General features: G+C 36.5%; 1 protein-coding gene across 3 annotated transcripts in view; it reads right to left on the bottom strand.

Annotated features, from left to right (window-relative positions):
- The window catches only part of LOC147531782 (beta-amyrin synthase 1-like), a 50,028-nt gene extending 32,869 nt beyond the window's left edge, over nt 1-17,159 (bottom strand). For all 3 annotated transcript variants that reach the window (XR_015228412.1, XM_086651101.1, XM_086651102.1), the window contains exons 1-2: nt 16,862-17,159; nt 119-310 (exon numbers count right to left, since the gene is read on the bottom strand). Coding sequence is in view for 2 of the 3 variants with exons in the window: in XM_086651101.1 (XP_086507227.1) it covers nt 119-310; nt 16,862-17,068 (399 nt within the window). In the remaining variant the exon portion in view is untranslated. The remainder of the gene's footprint in view (nt 1-118; nt 311-16,861) is intronic.
- Nucleotides 17,160-21,412: the final 4,253 nt, after the last annotated feature.

The following is a 21,412-nucleotide window of genomic DNA, read 5'->3' as shown; positions in this document are numbered from 1 at the left end:
TATATGCATTTTTAACTTTTGTCAATTTACGTACAGATTTTGCTAGAAAGTACAAAAAAAATTGTCATTTGAATAAAACGTCATTTGAGGCGATTAAGATGGTAAGATGATAACTTACCAAGGGAGGAGTGAAAAACAATGGCCCCCCAATCTCAGCACCCCAATGGCCATCGTCTAACTGTAACGTTGAGAAGAATCGAGCCCCTCTTCTTAATGTGGTTGTTGTCGCCTCATAAGTTAAGTTTTCATTATCACCAATCTTTACTTGTGGTATGCTTAAATCATATTTATCTTTATTTTGTCTCAATTGCTGTAATTTCGTACAATATATAATTAACATTCAACAACAAAGTAATAAATATGTATATTTTTTCGTGTCTCATCTAACAAATAAAGGAATTTTAATAACTTTTACTTGAACAGGTATGGATTCATGGGAGGGGACATAAGTAGATTGGTACAATTTTTGGTATACATATATATATATATATATATATATATATATATACATGGAGTACCGAAGTTGGGGTTTGGGAGGCACGTGTGTGCATAGACCCCAAATAAATATGTCTCTCGAATTTAAGCATTTTAGGAGTATTATCTTGTGCTCTCTTTATCTTGATATGTTCACTTTTTTGTGACAATATTTTTTTCTTAAACCAATATTTTTTTCTCTCTCTACCTTTTTTTTTTTTTTTTTTGAAGTCTCTCTCTACCTTCTCGGCTATGTTACCTATGTACTCTCCTAACTTATTTAAAGAACGCAAGTTATGAGGATTCTTTTTCAAGATAAAAGTCTCTCATTTTTTTTAACATAAATTTACATGCATTTTTTTAATATTTTTGAGCCTATAGCCAAAAAAAATGGACCTAATATGAAATTTAGTCCACTCTAATCCCATTAAGGGTTTGAAATCCAAAATAATATTGTAAATGGATATCTAGTCCATTGGTATACATCTAGAGAGAAAACACAAATCCCTAGAATATATATTAATTCATTATACCTAATATAACCTTCCTCATATATTATAACTGATTTACTAACAAAATCCTTTATTATCTTTCTCCATTCTTATCTCTCACATTCTTTCTCCAGTCACGTTTCTATTCAAAGTAATGTTAGCTTCATTATCTTCAGTAACGGAAACAATTTATTTTCTCTCACTAAAATCGATTCACTTAATAAATCTTCATTAAACTGAGAAATCTTGTTTCATCTTCATTAGATTATTGTGCAAACATTCATCCTTTATCAGGTTTGACACTGTGAAATTCATTATAATCACCATTGTTAAGATCTAATATTGTTTCTCATGTTAAATTATCAGATTATGTTGCTCTATTATGGATCATATCAGATTTATGATCAAATTCTATAAGATCTGTTTACTAATTCATTAACTTCTAATGTATGATGTTTATTTTCTCTCTCTAAAATTTTCATAACTATTTTAGATCTTGATGTTTATTCCTTATTCAACGATTCCTTCATATTTGATATTTTATGTTTGCATTCAATGATAATATCATATTTCTTTAGATTTATGTTTAATCTTCTGTGGTTTATGATATTTCTTCTGATCAGATTTATCCATCCGTACAACTTTGGAACCTGTTGATTATCCGTACGGTTTCTCATAACAGAATATACAATATAGGTAATGTACGATACATTCCCAAACTTTACACTATATTACACAAAATTTTCAGTAAGTTGTTATTATTACTGAATGATATATATGTGTATTTATCATACAAATTATACGTACTTTATCAATGATATCAAAAACATTTTACCAAAAGTTCATACAGTATGAAAAATTTATCCAACATTTCTCGTCATTTTTTTTAACAGAACATTTACCAGAAGTGCACATAAATTATGTATTATTTATTTACCATTACGCATACTTTCACACAAAACAGTAGCCTTGTTAAGCTTTCCAAACTACTCAAAACCTTCAATTAGTGTCAAAATTTGACATAAATTATATATAATTTACGGAACTGTACATGTAGTTTATAATACAATATATGATTTCTTTTTTAATGTATGTGTATTTATTTGTGTAGATTTGATATAACAGTCAAACAAAATCATCAAATCAAGGTAAGTCAACGAAACTAAAACCTGACGGCTCGGATAAAATATTTACTGAAGTTGGTCAGTTGTTTTCTGGTGGTGCAAAAGCATTTGGATATGCTCTTCGACAATATAGTGTAATTGTTGTTTGTCCTGCTTAAGACTACAAATGGAGAGTACATGATGAGCACCATTTTTGAACCACAGAAGATTTTGTACGTTTTTTTTTTGTAACAGAATGTAAACGATGTGTAATGTAAAAGAAATTTTGTGTAATTTATTGAACAAGACCCACATACATTTGATAAGTTACGTTGTATACATGACAAATGGTGGTTTCCTCGTCTTAAATAACAGATAATTTACGTATTTGTTTCATAATTTGTATTCAATGTGTATTTATGTACGAGGTAAAACGAAAACAAATGCTGCTTTAATGTTCCCAGAAAAATATACTATTTTCAAATCTGAATGTTAAGTGAGAGAAAGTGATATATATGTTTTGTATATTAACCCCCAAATCACGCTAAATTGATCCCAGAAAATATACTCTTTCCAAATGTGAAAGTTCAGTGAGAGAAAATTGATTTGTATCGAAAAAAGAATTTACATAGTAAGATAGAGAAAATTGATTTGGTTTCCAAACTTGTAAAGAAGAGAGAGAAAATTGATTTGAAAATATCTGTGGTATGGCGAGGCAGGACTTGTGTTAATGTGGTTATTAATGTTAGTGGTATCCATTTGTATGTCAGAACTAGAAATAGAAAGGCAGTCAAGAGGTTGGTCGGTAGGATCAGCGTTTTAGTGGCAATGTAAACTAAAACATTAAACATATCTTATACGAAAAATTCTCACGAATATTTGCGTAAATTTGTTTCTTATCATAGCGAAAATCATCGCGTCATTGTTCACCGTGGAGTAGGTTTAACAAACCAAATCACGTAAATCTCTTGTGTGATTGTTTACTTTCTTTATTACTTTACTTGGGTTTCTTAATTTCTTCATAACAAACTAGGACTAGAGGTTGGTTATGTTTGATGATGGAAAAGTACTAGATAAAAAAGTTTGATAAGAGTAATGATTTTAATCTATGGTAGATCAAGATACGAGTTTTGCAAGTTCATCAGGATTTGCTAAAAGGTTGAACGAGAAGGTGAAGGATATGTCCTTTCGTTCTGAAGGAGATGTCCTTATGAAGGTGTGTCCTTCGACCAAGATGACAATGTGCTCAATTTTTTAAATAGGATTATGATGACTTTATCCAGAAGGTCATCTAGTTTGGTCGAATTAGGGATCGTAATGCTTAGCTAGAAGCCAACTACGATCGTCAGATCTTCAGTGATTTGCGGTTAACATAGGTCGGATCCTACAACGAGTTACACCAAAGAGTTGTGGCTTGATCGGAGAGAGTTGATTAGAGGGAATAAGGCAAAAGGTTGGATTAGATCCCACTAAATAGGCCTAAAAAGGTCGGATAGGATCCGGACAAAGATAAGAAGAACCGGATCCGAAAAGGAGGCCCGAGTCAAGCTACAGGGGTCGGCCATATGATGGCCAGCTGGAGTAATGGGCCGATCAGACCAAGCCCACCAAGGGGCTACCCTGGCTGGCCATAACAAAGAGGAATCTCAGATGGACAGAACTCCCATCTAGGAATCGAACTCAGAATAGGATTCTGAGTCTTATCTTTTCTGTGGTCTTTATTGAATCCTAATTTGATTATGATTCCAATTAGGGTTCTCTATGTAAGGACCATTATAAAACAAAAAACGTGTGGAATTTTCTCTAAAGAAAATCGATCTCTACAACTTCAAGTGGAGAGAGAGATTTTAGAAATAAGGCTCCCATCCTATCTATCTAGTCAAAGAAGAAGAGTTCTTCTTCTCAACCTTCCATAAGTGCCTAGATGACATTAAAGAAGGGAGATCAAGTTTAAGCATTGTTTAGACTTGATCGGGATCTACAACTGTTAAGGGCCCTCTAGAGAGCAACCCATTACAGTGTTGTTACGGTAACGACAAAGAGGCTTTGATCATATGATGGTGGCGTATTCAAGTAAAGATGGAGAATTGTTGAAGGTGGGAATACGGGTCGACATTTAACGTAGTCTGCAACCCACTAACACGCAGCCTTCGGCATGAAATTTTGGACCCGTTCAGCAGAGCTGGTATGCAAGGGATGGCTTATAAGTGGTTATTAATGTTAGCGTCCACGTGTAATTTAAAATTAGAAGAAAGTATCGATGAGGCGGTGGATATGTGGGATTAGGATTTTAGTGGCTATATAAACTAAAATCCTAGGGATATCTAATAAAAATAACTCTCATGAATCTCTTGTTTAAGTTGTTTTCTTATCATAGTGGGAATCATCGCGCCGATGTTCACCATGGAGTATGTTTAACAAACTGATCGACCCACGTAAATCTCTTGTGTTTTGCATGATTGTTTACTTTCTTTATAGTTTTTTCTGGATTTCTTGTTTTTGTCACAACAAATAAGAGTATAATCTTATTTAAACTTGGTGTAATTATTTCTGTTTAATGTTTTATCTGACCATTAGTAGAAACATGATCCTTAATAGTTCTTAACTTGGTGTTCATTCGACAATGAATTCATCCTTCAAATCCTCTACGGTTTCCCACCACTTCATCTCTCTAAATATGAAAGCTAAATATGAAACAAGATTGAAATTGAGACCTGCTATGCAACCATGTTAATTTCACAGTTATGTAATAATCAGAGAGATAAACTGAAATAGTTCACACGATACATGGTTCAGTCGATGATACACCTCATTATCTCGACTTACATCCACAGATAAATTAAGGTCAATGTTTCTAGGAAATAATTAATTTTCCGGAGTCAAACTTTTTAGTGGAAATAAAAATATTGTAATTTTTCTTGTTTCCTCTGAACACCACCCATCCTTGCCTTCCCACTAACACCATTAACAGCGGCAATACCTCTGTTAGGAAAAATAACCTAACTAACTTGTTCATGAATATGAAGATAAACGATGCGAATGTAAAATCAGAGACACCAAGATAATTTAACGTGGCAAAAAACCCCTCCAAGATAGAAGGTAAAAAACCATGGGACCTGGTCCAGAAATCTTCAACTATAATGATGATAATGGGTTACAATCTTCCCAAAGCAATAGGGGATTAACCAATTCTTCAAGATGTGTAGAAACACTCTTAGATAACAACTCTTCACCAAAATTATGGTGGATAAACTGAACAAAGAAACAATGAAATAGAAATCTCTTACTCCTTAAAATTTGAACAAATCCTAGATTACCGAAGGCTGAAGAAGATAACCACAACCTAAATTTCTTCACAAGATTAATAATCTTCTTTTCTTCAAACCAATATTCTTCTCTTTCAATCTCTTGAAAGAACCACTTCAGAAATCACTCTTTCTCTGACTTCTCTTTGTTCTGAAAGTTATGAATAATCTCTTCCCTTCCATTCCCTTTTATAATGATAAATATGGAGGTTTACCAATAGAAATAAGAGTCCTTTTTAGGCTTGAAAAGTAGAAGTTTCTATTTTTTCTCCAAATAAGAATTAAGGGAAATCATATTTCAACTAGGAGTCCTTTTATTATAAGGAGGGACCCCAACAAACTCCCTCTCCCGACTTATGAAGAGGGACTTACCACACCCAAACCTGCAACCCTGCTGCATAGCTCATGTTTCCTTTGGGTAATGGTTTTGTCATCATATCTAAACCATTGTGGTCAGTATGGATTTTCTCGATCTTCAACACCTTTTCTTCAAGAAGATTCTGGATCCACTGGTATCTCACATTTATATGCTTAGACTTGGAATGGAAACTAGAATTCTTACTGAGGTAGATGGCACTCTGACTATCACAATGAATAACATAATTATCCTGTTTCATACCAAGTTCTTCTAATAGTCCCTTCGGCCATAACATCTCCTTGCAACATTTTGTGATGGCAATATATTTTGCCTCTGTAGTAGATAAAGCTACACACTTCTGTACTTTAGATTTCCATGACACTGCTCCCCTTGAAAATGTAAATAGGTAGTCTGATGTGGACCTTTTGGAGTCTACATTTCTTGCCATGTCTGCATCTGTGTAACCGACTAATACTGGCTTATCATTACCAAAATATATACGAGCTTTAGAAGTACCTTTAAGATTCTTTGCCTGGATTGGCAAAAAATCTGCTTACTACTCCAACTGCAAATGCAATGTCCGATCTCGTACACACCACTGCATACATCAAGCTTCCTACAGCTGAAGCATAAGGAATTTTCTCCATTTCTTCTTTCTCACTTCTAGTTAATGGACACTAATCACGAGTCAACTTGAAGTGACTGGCTAATGGACAACTCACTGGTTTTGTCTTGTCCATCTTGAACCTTTCTAGAACCTTCTCAATGTATCTTTCTTGTGATAACCAAAGTTTTTCAGCTTTTCTGTCACGAGATATATGCATGTCAATAATTTGTTTTGCTGGACCCAAGTCTTTCATATTGAAATATTTGTTTAGTTTCTTCTTTAACCTGCTAATTTTATCAGCATCCTGACCAACAATCAACATATCATCAACATAAAGCAGAAGTATAATAATATCTCCATCAGGAACTTTATGAACGAAAACACAATGATCTGAAGTCATCCTGTGATACCCTTGATCGTCCATGAATGATTCAAACTTTTTGTACCACTGTCTTGGTGCTTGTTTCAGCCCATATAAACTCTTCTCTAACTTACAAGCCAAGTGTTCCTTACCTTTAACTTCAACCCCTGTTGGTTGTTGCATATACACATCTTCCTCCAAGTCACCATGAAGGAAAGCGGTCTTGACATCTACTTGTTCAATTTCTAGGTCCATACTTGCAGCCAATCTCAATACTAACCGTATAGAGGACATCTTCACCACCGGGGAGAAAATCCCATCAAAACCAATACCCTTGTTCTGCCCAAATCCTTTCACCACTAGGCGTGCCTTGTACCGTGATTGTAAATTTCTTTCTTCGGTCTTGATTTTTAACACCCACTTATTTTTAATAATTTTCTTGTTCTTAGGGTTTTAAACCAACTTAAAAGTGTTATTCTTATGCAAGGATTCAATCTCATCTTGCATAGCTTTCAACCACTCCTTGTGTACATCATCTATGGCTTCTTCATAACACTGCGGTTCTCTACTATCTGTAACCATCACATACTCGTGTGGAGGATACTTGGTAAACGGTGCTCTCTCTTTAGTCGATCTTCTCAATTCAGCTGGTGGTTTATGTTGAACTTCCATTCCTTGCTTAACATCATCACCCATAGGAACATCTTCATGAGCTTCATCTTCATGATTTTGTTCTTCACCTGCATTATCATGCATAACTTTAGAAGACATATGTGGATCTAGATCAATGAGATCATTACTATGATTCTCATGTTTCTCAACTTTCCCGAAGTCGTCAATAATTTGATCTTTAAGAAAGACCGCATCTTTACTTCTAATAATCTTCTTATCGACTAGATCCCATAACCTGTAACCAAATTTCTCATATGCATACCCTAAAAAGATGCATTGTTTGGCTTTATCATCAAGCTTTATTCTTTAATCTTTAGGTATATGCACAAAAGCTCTGCAACCAAACGCCCTTAGGTGTCCATAACTGACTTCTTTCCCAGCCCATACTCTCTTAGCTACATCTCCATCTAATGGTGCTGAAGGTGATAAATTGATCAGATAACATCCAGTATGCATTGCCTCACCCCATAAGCTTTTAGGCAGTTTAGCTTCTGAGATCATACATCTGATCTTCAATATTCTTTTCTCTCAATCTTGCTTGAAAGAACCACTTCAGAAATCTCTCTTTCTCTGACTTCCCTTTGTTTAGAAAGTTGTGAATAATCTCTTCCTTTTCATTCCCTTTTTTAATGATAAATAGGGAGGTTTACCAATAAAAATAGAAATTCCTTTTTAGGCTTGAAAAATAGGGTCGTGTTTGGCGCGCGGGAATGGCGTGGGAATGGAATGTGATTCCCGGGAATCACATTCCAGATCATTGTTTGGCTCGCGGGAATGGTGTGGGCCCGGGAATGTGATTCCCACAAAAAGGGGTAATAACAAACCCAAGGGGCAGGTGGGTTTGTGATTCCTGTTCGCCGGAATCACATATATTAATATTTATTGACAAATATATCCTTAACAAAATATTGAATAACCAATTTTATTTTTTTGTAGGATCTGGTATTAATAAGTACTATTTATGTTTATGAACAAAATTTAATTTTAGATAAATTCCTATTTAGGTTTACGAACAAAATTTTATTTTAGACAAATTTTTATTAAGACATTTATTTATTATCTTTAAATTTTAACCCTTTGATGTATCGTGTTATTGTTTCATATCTACTAATTTGAAAAAATAATGCTGATTTGAATTTTAATATATAACAAAGTTGATGTGTATATTTCACGCAAAAAAAAAAAGTTGATATGTATTTTATGTAGTTTAAGTAAAGGTAAAAGTGAACTTTTACAAATATTTACATTCCTATTCCTATACGAACCAAACACCTAATTAGGAATATGTCAGGAATCAAATTCTCATTCATGGTTAAACCAAACATCAAACTACGGGAATGTGATTTCTGGGGATGACGTTACGGGAATGTAATTCCTGAGGAATCACATTCCATTCCCGCGCGCCAAACATGGCCTAGAAGTTTCTATTTTTTCTCCAAATAAAGAATAAGAGAAATCGTATTTCAACTAGGAGTCCTTTTATTATAAGGAGGGACCCCAACAACCTCCACCATTATCTCCGCCGACACCTCCACTATTAATTCCGGCCATTATCACCATTTCCCTTCATGCCTCTCTCTCTCCTTCCTCTTTTGTTTCTCTTCCTTCAGAGATGAAGCAGGAAAAAGAGGGCAAGCAATGTAAGAGGCAGTTTCTAAAAAATTGAAGAGGAGGTTTAAGAGGCAGCTATAGGCAGTTTCCAAAAATTGGGATGGTTTCCAATTTTTTGGCTCAATAGGCAGTTTCCAATTTTTTGGCTTATAATATATATAAATAGGGGTTGAGTGCTTTGTAATCAACACACCAACACAAACAACAACTCTTCTTTAGAGAGCTAGAGAGAGAGCAAGAGTGAGAGAAATTTTTCATAGTTTTTGAGCGGTGTTAAATTTCTCGGTCGTCGAAGATTTAGTATAGAGGGTTATTACTATACGGTACCATCTTGGGACGAACTTGCGGATTGTGTTAGTCGTCTTCATCTATCCTTCAATAAAGATTTCTTGTTCGCCCGAGGACGTAGGCTTTAAAGCCGAACCTCGTTAAATTTTGTTCGCATATTTGATTTTGGCTTAGCTTTTCGATTAATCTTCATAATCGGATCAATTTCTAGGTAGGTTCGATAGCTTCCGCGACTTTCAGTTTTAACAATTGGTACCAGAGCCTTGTTGAGATTGAACGAAGAGAAGATGGGATCGAGAAGTGGTACGGTCAAATCAGGGAAATATGAGACAGAGAAGTTCAATGGGAAAAACGATTTTTCTTATTGGCGGATGCAGATGAAGAATCTGCTAATCTCGCAGAAATTACACAAGACGTTGACGGGAATGAAACCAGGAGATATGTCAGATGAGGATTGGGAGGAGTTAGATCTCGAAGCACGGGCTACCATTATGTTGTGTCTTGAGAGGGACGTGGCGTTCCTAGTAGACGGAGAAACAACGGCGGCGGGTGTGTGGTTAAAGCTAGAAAGCAGTTTCATGACGAAAACTTTAACGAATCGAGTCTACTTAAAATCCAAATTATTCACATGTAGAATGGAAGAAGGTTCTTCTATTCAGGAATATGTAAATAGGTTTGACAGGATTATCTCAGATTTGAAGGATATTGATGTTAAGGTTGAGGATGAGGACCAAGCCCTCATATTGTTACTTTCATTGCCAAAATCTTATGAAAACCTTGTTCAAACTTTGATGCTTGTTGGTGATAGTCTAAGCATGGAAGAGACGAGAAATTCGCTATTAGCGGATGACCTTCGTAAGGTTGCTACTAGCAGTATGGCGTCGGGTGGAGTAGACAAGGAACAAGCACAAGGGTTGTTTGTAACAAGGGGGAGGAGTAATGAAAGAGGAAAGGGAAAGGGCGGGAAATCTAGATCCAAATCTAGAGGCTCTTTCAAGAAAACGTGCTTTAGTTGTGGTGAGCTTGGCCACTTTAAAGCGGCTTGTCCAAAGAGAAAGTTGAAGCAAAAGAACGAAGGCTACAAGGAGAAACAAGAGATGCAAGAGGCGGGATATGTGTCAGAAGAGGCGGACGAATGTTTCTCGGTGACAGAGGTGTCTGAGAAGATCTTCGATAAGTGGATGCTTGATTCAGGGGCGTCACACCATATGTGCCCAAATAGGGAGTGGTTTACTACCTATAGGAGTATAGATGGTGGTACAGTTATACTGGGTGATGATAGTATATGTAAAACTGTGGGATTCGGAACAATACGGATCAAGATGCACGATGGAGTGGTGAGAACATTGACGGATGTAAGACACATACCCGATTTGCGGAAAAATCTAATTTCCGTTGGTGTGTTGGAGCGGAACGGCTGTAAGATAATTATAGAGAATGGCTCCATAAAAGTCGTTAAGGGTTCTTTGGTGGTAATGAGAGGTACTCGTTACGGTAATTTATACAAACTTTTGGGGACAACAATTACTGGAGATGTAGCAGTAGGAATCAGTGGAAGGGATCCAACGGCTAGTACGAGGCTTTGGCATATGCGCCTTGGGCATATGTCAGAAAAGGGTCTATCTTTGATGTGCGGGAAAGGCTTGTTGAAGGACATGAAGAAGCCTTGCATGGAGTTTTGTGAGCATTGTGTGTTCGGGAAGGCACACAGGGTAACGTTCTCTTCAAGTAAGTACAAGAGCAAAGAGGTATTAGACTACGTACATACCGATGTCTGGGGACCGGCAAAGTTACCTTCCAAGGGTGGTTCCAGGTATTTTGTTACATTCGTTGATGATCATTCGAGATTTGTCTGGCTTTATTTTCTGAAGCATAAGAATGAGGTATTCAACACATTCCTGGTGTGGAAAGCAATGGTTGAGAACAAAACTGGTCGAAAGCTGAAGACGTTAAGATCGGATAATGGGACCGAGTACACGGATGGGGCATTCAAGGAGTTTTGTAATCAGGAAGGCATTGTGAGGCACTGGACAGTAGTAAACACACCTCAGCAGAATGGAGTCGCAGAGAGATTGAACCGTACACTACTTGAGAAGGCTAGATGTATGCGCTCCAATTCGGGATTAGGCGTAGAATGGTGGGCAGAATCTGTTGCTACAGCTTGTTATATTGTGAATAGATCTCCACATTCTTCTTTAGATGGCGGCATACCTTACGAGGTGTGGTCAGGTGAACATGCAGATTACGAGAGACTTAAGGTTTTCGGTTGTACGGCCTATTACCATGTTAAAGGTAACAAACTTGACAATAGAGCAAAAAAGGCAATTTTCTTAGGATATGCTACAGGAGTCAAGGGTTATCGGCTATGGTGTACGGAAGACAAGAAGTTTGTAATCAGCAGAGATGTGGTATTTGATGAGTCATCTATTGTAGCTATGGCGAAAGCTACGGTGCCTAGTTGTGGTGATGTTGGGTCTACTAAAGCTCAAGTAGTGGAAGTAGAAGCCGAAGACCAACGGGTTTCTAGGAATCATGATCAGGTGGAGCATCGGGATAATACTCAAGATGAGGAAATTGATGAACCCGATCATGAGGAGGTTCAAGGGGAAGGTACACAAGTTTTACAACAACAACAGCAGGATGTTTCGGTACACACTAGGCCGAAACGGTTATATAAGCCGGTACAGAGGTTAGGGTCAGACAAACCTCTTAGGCATTACGGGCAGGCAAATCTGGTTGAATATGCACTCTCGGTGGAAGACGACGAGCCGGTCACCTTCAAACAAGCTATTACCGCGGAGGAAAGAGAGAGTTGGTTGGTTGCTATGCAAGAAGAGATGGAGTCTCTTCACAAGAACCAGACATGGGAGGTTGTCCCATTGCCCGAAGGTAAGTATGTTATTGGTTGTAAATGGGTGTACGAGAAGAAAGAGGATTCTTCCGAGATCAAGGGTACAAGGTATAAGGCAAGACTAGTGGCCAAGGGTTATGCACAGAAAGAAGGGGTCGACTACAATGAGATTTTCTCACCGGTCGTGAAACATACTTCTATTCGGGTGCTATTGAGTATTGTTGCTCACAGTGATCTTGAGCTGGAACAACTCGATGTTAAAACTGCCTTCTTGCACGGTGATTTGGAAGAAGAAATTTATATGGCTCAACCTGAGGGATACAAGGTTGAGGGTAAAGAAAATCAAGTATGTCGTTTGAGAAAATCTCTTTACGGATTAAAACAATCCCCTCGCCAATGGTACAAACGATTTGATTTTTTCATGCTAAAGCATGGTTTTCGCAGAAGTGACTATGATTGTTGTGTATACATCAAAAAGCTTCGCGAAGGTGACTTTATTTATCTCCTTTTGTATGTGGATGACATGCTTATTGCTTCTCGAAGCATGGTGGAGATAAATAAGTTGAAATCTCAACTCAGTCAAGAGTTTGAGATGAAAGACATGGGCGCTGCAAAGAAGATACTAGGAATGGAGATTAAGAGAGAGCGGTCAAGTAAGAAACTGTACTTGAAACAGAAAGGTTACATCGAACGAGTAGTTTCTCGATTTGGGATGCAGAATGCGAAGGCGGTGTCAACACCTTTGGCACCACACTTCAGACTCTCGGGAAAACAATCTCCCACTACTACGGTGGAGAAGGATCATATGGATCGTGTACCGTATGCTAGTGCAGTTGGCAGTTTGATGTACGCTATGGTGTGTACTCGTCCAGATATTTCACAGGCGGTCAGTGTGGTTAGCAGGTTTATGGCAAACCCGGGGAAGACACATTGGGAAGCTGTGAAGTGGGTCTTGAGGTACTTGAAGGGTACCGTTGATACGGGTTTGTGCTTTGGTGGAGACACATGTCAGGTAAGCGGTTATGTTGACTCAGATTATGCTGGCGATCTAGATAGAAGACGATCTACTACTGGTTATGTATTTAGGGTACATGGTGCTCCAGTTAGTTGGCGATCGATGTTACAATCTACAGTTGCGTTATCTACTACGGAGGCCGAGTATATGGCTATGGCCGAGGGTGTGAAGGAAGCATTGTGGTTGTGGGGTCTTCTGGATGATCTAGGGATTAAGCAGGAGTGCGTGGATGTATGGTGTGATAGTCAAAGTGCGATCCACTTGGCGAAGAATCAGGTTCATCATGCTCGTACTAAGCATATCGATGTCAAGTATCACTTTGTACGAGATGTCATAGAGGAAGGTGATGTTTCTCTTATGAAGGTACACACAGATGAGAATCCCGCGGACATGTTGACTAAAGTGGTGACGTGTAGCAAGTTTCAGCATTGCCTGGAATTGCTACAAATCGGCTCGTGTTAAGTTGCCCGAAAGGGCGTAATGGCGACAAGATAATCTTTATGTGAAGGGTTGGTAGAACTACGGTAGGCTTGATCCTATAAAAGGGTACGTAGGCAGCCATGGACATATGGTGCAGTCGGATGAAGTTACAAGAAGCAGATATATCTTACAAGGAGTATCCTGGTGTTCGTCCAAAATTTGAAGTATATCAAATTGTGTACGAGGTGGAGAATTGTAAGAGGCAGTTTCTAAAAAATTGAAGAGGAGGTTTAAGAGGCAGCTATAGGCAGTTTCCAAAAATTGGGATGGTTTCCAATTTTTTGGCTCAATAGGCAGTTTCCAATTTTTTGGCTTATAATATATATAAATAGGGGTTGAGTGCTTTGTAATCAACACACCAACACAAACAACAACTCTTCTTTAGAGAGCTAGAGAGAGAGCAAGAGTGAGAGAAATTTTTCATAGTTTTTGAGCGGTGTTAAATTTCTCGGTCGTCGAAGATTTAGTATAGAGGGTTATTACTATACGGTACCATCTTGGGACGAACTTGCGGATTGTGTTAGTCGTCTTCATCTATCCTTCAATAAAGATTTCTTGTTCGCCCGAGGACGTAGGCTTTAAAGCCGAACCTCGTTAAATTTTGTTCGCATATTTGATTTTGGCTTAGCTTTTCGATTAATCTTCATAATCGGATCAATTTCTAGGTAGGTTCGATAGCTTCCGTGTCCTTTAGTTCTAACAAGCAAGTTTAAGTTTACCTCACTAAAAAACTACTTTCCTTAGACATACACAAAGTTCAACTAGTAAAACCCATCTTAGGCATTCACCTAAATCAGTTTATTACTTACCCATCTCGGATAAATCAAACAAAGAAACACCCATGAATACAAAAAACTTTGTAACTCATCAAATTTTCGGACACCCATGCAAGAAAGAGAAAAAAAGGTTATTGTTCCAAGCCTGTTGTATTTCAAACCTGAACTTTGATAATTTCACCTTTTTTCGACATGAGTATGAACAACTTCGACTCCATAATTGAAACAAAACAACTAAAGTCTCACTCCAACCAATGAATCAAAACCAAGAATAGTCAAATAAGAAACTCAAGGTTTTCACTTCTATAGTGGGAGAGTTGTTTATGTCATAGTTACTAATTTGTCTCGAGAGAGAAAGTAGAAATATTTAGAGTTTTCATGATCTTCGTAATAATATTATTAGTGACCTTAAAAGCTAGGACTTTGATGATGATACTTAATGTATTGATGTTTTTCGTTGGATTTTTTTTTTTCTAGTTTTCGATGTGCTCGCACTTGCGAACGACGTCACGAATTTGGGGAACCCTATTTGTGAGCTTTTGCTAACCTAGTTTTCGAGCTTCCGCAAACTGAATTTGTGAGATTTAAACCACATTTTGCATCTTCAAATCTACTTTGCGAGATTCGAAACTTAGTTTGCAAAATTAAACCTTGTTTGCAAAATTAAAAAAAAAAAAATAATACCGTTTTTCTGCGTTTGCTTTTGCGAAAAAGTATTGAAAGTGGATCTCATTTTAAAGGTCATGAGAAATACATTCTAAATATATAAGTTTTATCGAAACCCGACATCTATCAAAAACGTTACATACATTTAAAGTAAAAGAGAAATACTCTTCCAAATATTGTTTTGATCTAAATAAAAATTATTAAATATTTGTCGTTTTTTTTTTACCTATTTTGAATATCAAAAAACTAAAAATCCTTCTAATAATTACACTACAGGGAAAGATTGCCAGATACCACACATACAAATTCAAAACAGACCTTATGTGTCTTTAAAATCGGCTCAGTCAAGGTTTACTAAGAGTTGACGAGAGACCTTGCTGAAAACTGGTTCATTCAAGAAGAGAAGTGAGCTGCTCCCAACACAAAAGGACATCCAGATGGAATTTCAAAACTTTTAAGGACGCTTTTAGAGAAATCGTTTACAGCGTCATTTATAGGAACAATTTAAAATTTTATAGCAACTATTGTATCTAGTGCACACTATTTCATCTTAATTGAACCCTCACGAGAATAATAAGTGTAATGGATATAGTCATTGAACATTCAAGGACAAAATTCATGTACATATATGTCAAGACATTTCAAGATATTGAATTCATAGACAAAATATTTTTATAGACATTGATTCTATAGACAAAATGTGTAGTAGACAGTTTCTTAAGACATTTATTATTATTATTATTATTATTATTATTTACTTAATCAAAATAGGTATTGGTATATTATTATTATTATTATTATTATTATTATTATTATTATTATTATTATTATTATTATTATTATTATTATTATTATTATTATTATTATTATTATTATTATTATTAATATTATCATTATTATATTATTATCGTATGAAATAACATATTTCTACTGAAATTTCAATAATATCTTCTTGACCGTTCGTGGACAGCTATCGACAATTCATGAATATTTATTATTATAATTATATTATTTTACGATTTATTATATTTTTACTGGTATTTCAAAAATGTATCCACAGACTTTCGTCAACATTGTGAACATTTGTGCATAACTTATGGATATTTGTCACTATAGGGCTATTATTAATGTTTCATGTTAAGTAACATATTATAATGAATTTTGAAGATATGTTCTTTTGACTTTCTTGGATATATGTGGACATTTATAAACAATCAGTAGATCTTTACTATTATATTGTTACATATTGGGAAAAATTTGTTAGATATTTTATTATTATTATTATTATAACTATTATTACAATAACTAATACTATTACAATAACTATATCATTACTATATTTTCTTTTGTTAGGTATTTTATCATTATTATTATTAACAATAGACTGTTATTATTATTGTTTTATTGTCCCATACTATGGAAGACATCCCATCTCCAAAACCTATCTAAATTGACTCAAAAAACTATTGAAATATTCATTAATGTCTATGAAGTTAAAGTGTCTCCAAAAATTCGTGATCTCGTATCCCAAACGAATAACAAATACATTAGAGAACATTCGAATTGCTGAAACAAATAACAGAGACATTGGTAGGCATATAAATTGTTTCAAACAAATAACAAAGACATTGGTGGAATTTGAAACATCTCAAATCAACGAACAGTTATTAGAAATCTTTCAACGGTCTCTAACCAATTGCGGAGATGTGGTGACATTATAATGTCCGCCATATCTCTTTAAATGTAAAAAGGTAGTGCTGCAAAATTTATAAGAAATATGGTGCTAGAATTGGATGGTCTAACCTGCAGACGTAGTAAAGCATCACCACAAGGTTTGACTTCGAAACGATTTTGATAGAACTCTTGGCGGACTTTCTCAACTTGAGCTCGTTCTTCAGGAGTCCCTGCATTTGGGTCGAATTCCCAAGTTTGCCTTCCCACAAAATTATTTGTAGTAATTAGCCATTTACTAAATGGACCTTCTCCATGGGCCACCTTAAGCTTCCACATCCTTCCTTTCCTCTACATATTTAGAGAGATATCAAACCTTATTGCACTCAAATAATCAAAGCCATTTGTAGGAGAATATTTTATCCTTTCCTCTACATTATAGAGAGATATCAAATGTTATTGTCCTCCTTCCCTCTACAAAATAAAGAAGGGAGGGAATACTTTTTCGAAGTTAAGAGACATTTAGGAGGTTAACGAAAATTTCTTCTTTTTTTTTTTGTTACCACAGAAGCTACATTAACAAACTAGAGAGTTATTACCAGTTCTTATCATCATAAGATACTGTAGTGCAACCAAAACTTTACAATAAAATTTTGAAACCCTAATTAGAACTAAAGTAGTGACTAATTTCTACACAATAAAAAAGACAGTCAAGAATAAGGGAAATTTCGATTAGTAAAGAGAAACAAATGTTTCCTATTTTACTGCAATCGTGTTGGTAAAATTGTTTGTAGTTTTTCTATTATGACTTCTTGCCGTCCTGTAACCTGTTACAACTTAGAGAGGAAAAAGGAGAGTTGCAAAAGCAAGATGGGCCATAAACTAGTAGCCCCATTAGTAAGTGCATCTATTCCGCAATGCGGATGTCCCAGGTTCGATCGGATGGAAGCGCAAATTGAAGAATATTGAACTTAAGTGTAAATAAAGTAGTTTTTGTGGGATTTTAGGTCTCATTTAAGTTCGTCGGACCTTAGCAGTAGTAATTAGACAGTTATCATGCTTATCACATCGTATCAAGGTATCAATGCCTTTGTAATGACCATTGTAGTCAATATCCAAAAAAAATAATAAGCAAGATGGGTTTCGAAGTAATTTATATAGTTGTGTGTAGATTAAGAAAAGGTGTTGCTGGAGAAGTGATGTGGCGTGAAAATGCCACATTTAGGTCACTTAACTTTGATTAGTTAGTTCTTTTCGGGTTTTATTTTTAATTACTTATGTGTTTTTATTGCTAGGTAGTTTATTTGGGGTTTGGCGTGTAATTCGGAATAAAGAGAGCGAATTATCACATTTTCATCTTATGTGGCAAAAGGGAAAAAAAGAACACCAGGGGTATTTTGGTCATTTTGGTCAAAATCAGAAGTCAAACAACAAACGGAAGTTGATTCGGAGTTCGGACGGAGAAGTTGCGAATGAAAGAAGCCGAGGTTCGGTTTTGAAACAAGGATTCTATGAAGGCACCCCCATGGTTATAAATGTAGAGACAAGATGAAGGCACCCCTTTGGAATCCCAAAACCCAAACTTGAAACGAAGAAGAAATAGTGAATTTTATGAGCACCCTCCTTGAAGATGACAAAGTCAATTCTGAAAGACCAAGTCTTGGTCAAGGGTTTAATTAAGTTGAAGTCTTTTAGACAAAAGGGGGGTCATCTTCTATGGGAGGGCTAAGTCTGATTTGGGGGATCAAAGGAGAGAGAAAGAGTTAGGGTTTTGGTGTTCTTGGTTCAAAAGTTAGAGAGAGAGAGAGAGCTTGAAGGAGAGAAGGAGGAGTGTCGGCCAAGTTGGCCGGCACCACAGAGAGCTCGGGACGAAGAAGGAGCACAGCAGCAACCGGCCGTTCTTGCAGCAACACGAGCTGCCATTAGAGCAGCTCGGATCTCACGCCGGCAGCAGCTGCTCGGTCTTCAGCCGCACGGGACAACACTATGGATGATCGGGAAGGTCGCACCTAGGCTCGGGAAGAGCATTACCATGGCCGGACTTCATGGGACAACAACCTTCTTCAACCATGGCCGGGTTTTCTAGGTTTTTCCGGCCACTCTTTTGGCCGGAAATCTTAGGGGTTTTAGTAGGGTCCTTCTTGCCTTTATATCTCTTGTGTTTGATTGTTGTTTGGTGTTGATTTCCTAAAGAGAGAAAGCTTGGGTGAAGCTTTAATGGTGGTGATTTCTAAATGAAGAAGATGACTATGTTTCTATGGGGAACTCTGAATTTTGTTTGGGGACACCCATTATGCACTGTTAAAGGGAAATCCAGAATTTTACTAAGGGAAGATCGCCTGCACCTAGTTACTCATATTTTCCGACGATCTTAGCCATGCGCCTTATCGGAAAAGGGAGATCCTCTCATCATCTTCTTTTCATTTATTACTTATTCACTATGTTAGCTAAATCAAGTGTGTCGTTAATGAGATGAAATGTGATGAATTTGTGATTATCTATGTGATGATTTAATGTTTTGATAATAAATTGATGTTTTCTTATCTTGATTACTTGTTTCAATCGTTTTTTCATGTGTCTTATCAAGTACTTCGCATAGTTAATCGATTAGGCAAAGTGATCGATATCGATCGTAGTCTAGATCCAAATTTCATGTGTCTTGTCATGCACTTCACATAGTTAGGCGATTAGACAACACTTTCGTTGACTCGGGATCAACCGATTAACGTGTTTGTTTAACTAAGTATGATCTCCGGATATACGTAGTGCTTATAGACATCACCTTAGGAGTCGAACATCGGTTTTACTTTGAACATTAGATCGGATCATATATAGTTGTAGGTTTATAATTATCGGATTTTCGGTTCGACACCTCTCTCACTTATTTATCTCCCGACTCTTGTTGCCTCCTGACTCTTGTTTCCTTCGACTCTTCTCTCGGATCTCTCTCGCCCATTTACATTAGATTATCTAGTTAGCTTTACTTAGTTCTTCTCTTATTTACTTATTTAATCAAAACCCTCCATTATCTTGTTTCTTCTTTTTTAGTCTAAGTTAGCATTTGATATCTAGACCGGGGGATAAGACCCTTCGACATCCAAACTACCTTCCTATCCTTGGATCGATCCCGGCTTTGCCGGATTACTACTTGATACCTCCGCTTGGGTGTGCAACCTTTTCGGGTGCATCAAGAAGTGAAAAATGTGAACCTGAAAATTGGAATCCAACAAAAGTACGTCGATTTCAATTTGAATCCCCGAAACCAATCTTCTTCACGTTTCTTCATGTTCACAAATGAAATTAGGAAAAATAGAAAACTAACATAAAATTAGAAATCCTCAATTTTTATGGAAATTCAGAGGAGTGAAATAGTAAATGATAAGATTGATTTCGGGTCTTTTAAAGACCAGGAGGAAGTATGACAACTTGATGTCCTAGCTAGCGTGTTTTGCTCTTACTCCTTGAGAGACAAAAGAAGAGAAGAGATATGAAGGTCTTTTGGTGGTGGTGGTGGTGGTAGAAGCAAATAAAATTTGTTGTGTTCGTATGAAGGTCGTCTGCAGGTGTCTCTGACAGAAAAGAGATTTAAGAGTCATTTCGCGACTGGTCATCTTTAGCGGGCCAAGACCAAATAAACCCTTTATATTTTTGTACCGATTATATGAAACTTGGTTTTAATGAAAATTATTATACTCAAGGGTCGGTTACTTTTAGGGCTTAAGGGAGTTTCGAAATTTTATCTCAAAAGTGAATAATCAATCGAAACCTACTCTTGGTTTTGATTGTTCAACATGGGGAAGCATGAACAGAAGGTAAGTCTTTTAAATTCCCACCTTGTCAGTTATGGTTTTGGTATGGACTCCATGAGTCACTACATTCAATATGTACATCTATATAACAAATGACATAGATTTTGGTGTCATGTCGTAACTTTGGTTTATAAATCTCGGTCGTCCAATTTTCTTTTGTAAATCATGACCCTTCTTTTTAAGTAGTTTTTGAAAAGATAGATATTTTGTAACGCCCCAAGCCTTAGCAGTTGCCGATATTGTCCCCGCTTTAACCACCCAGGCCCAAGCCCACACGCGTACGGGGTTTTGTTCTTGGCGAAGGCACCACAAGCCCACCCAAAAGGCCTTGGTACTTACTAAGCTTGAGCTTACACATATAGCCCAGTCTCTGGACACTCTTGTGAGCAATGCGGGACTATTACAATGCCCCACCCTCAGCGAAGAGCCGTCCTCGGCTCTGATACCACTTTATAACTGCTAAGGCTTGGGGCGTTACACATTGTTTCATTAAAACAATCGTAACTTTTACAATGAAGCTTTAACGAACATTGTTGAAGCTTCAAGGTTACGATCTCGAATTAAGGCTTATAATATACCAAAATTAGTGTATCAAAAGACGGTCTAGGACACGTAACTAAGAGACAAAAGGTCTCAAAAGATTGACCCCAAAAAGTGCTTTTAATATGACTTACGGGAGGATTTTTTTTTATTTTTTCTAGTTTTAGCAGTTTCTAAGTTTCAGTTATTAAAGAGTTTTGGTATTTTTAGACTTTTACTTTTAGGCTTTTAAGCCTATAAATAACCCTTCATTTCATTGTTGACGACAACTTTTTTTTTTGTTGAAAAAATGATTTCTTTCAGTCCTCCACTTCACTCTCTCACTCCTCAATTT

Source organism: Eschscholzia californica, unplaced genomic scaffold (genome assembly GCF_041429995.1).
Source record: "Eschscholzia californica isolate CP2 unplaced genomic scaffold, dmEscCali1.0.p SCAF_6, whole genome shotgun sequence".
In the NCBI taxonomy this organism is placed as follows: Eukaryota; Viridiplantae; Streptophyta; class Magnoliopsida; order Ranunculales; family Papaveraceae; genus Eschscholzia; species Eschscholzia californica.
The sequence above is the reverse complement of the archived record's forward strand: the minus strand, read 5'-3'. Positions and strand labels throughout refer to the sequence as shown.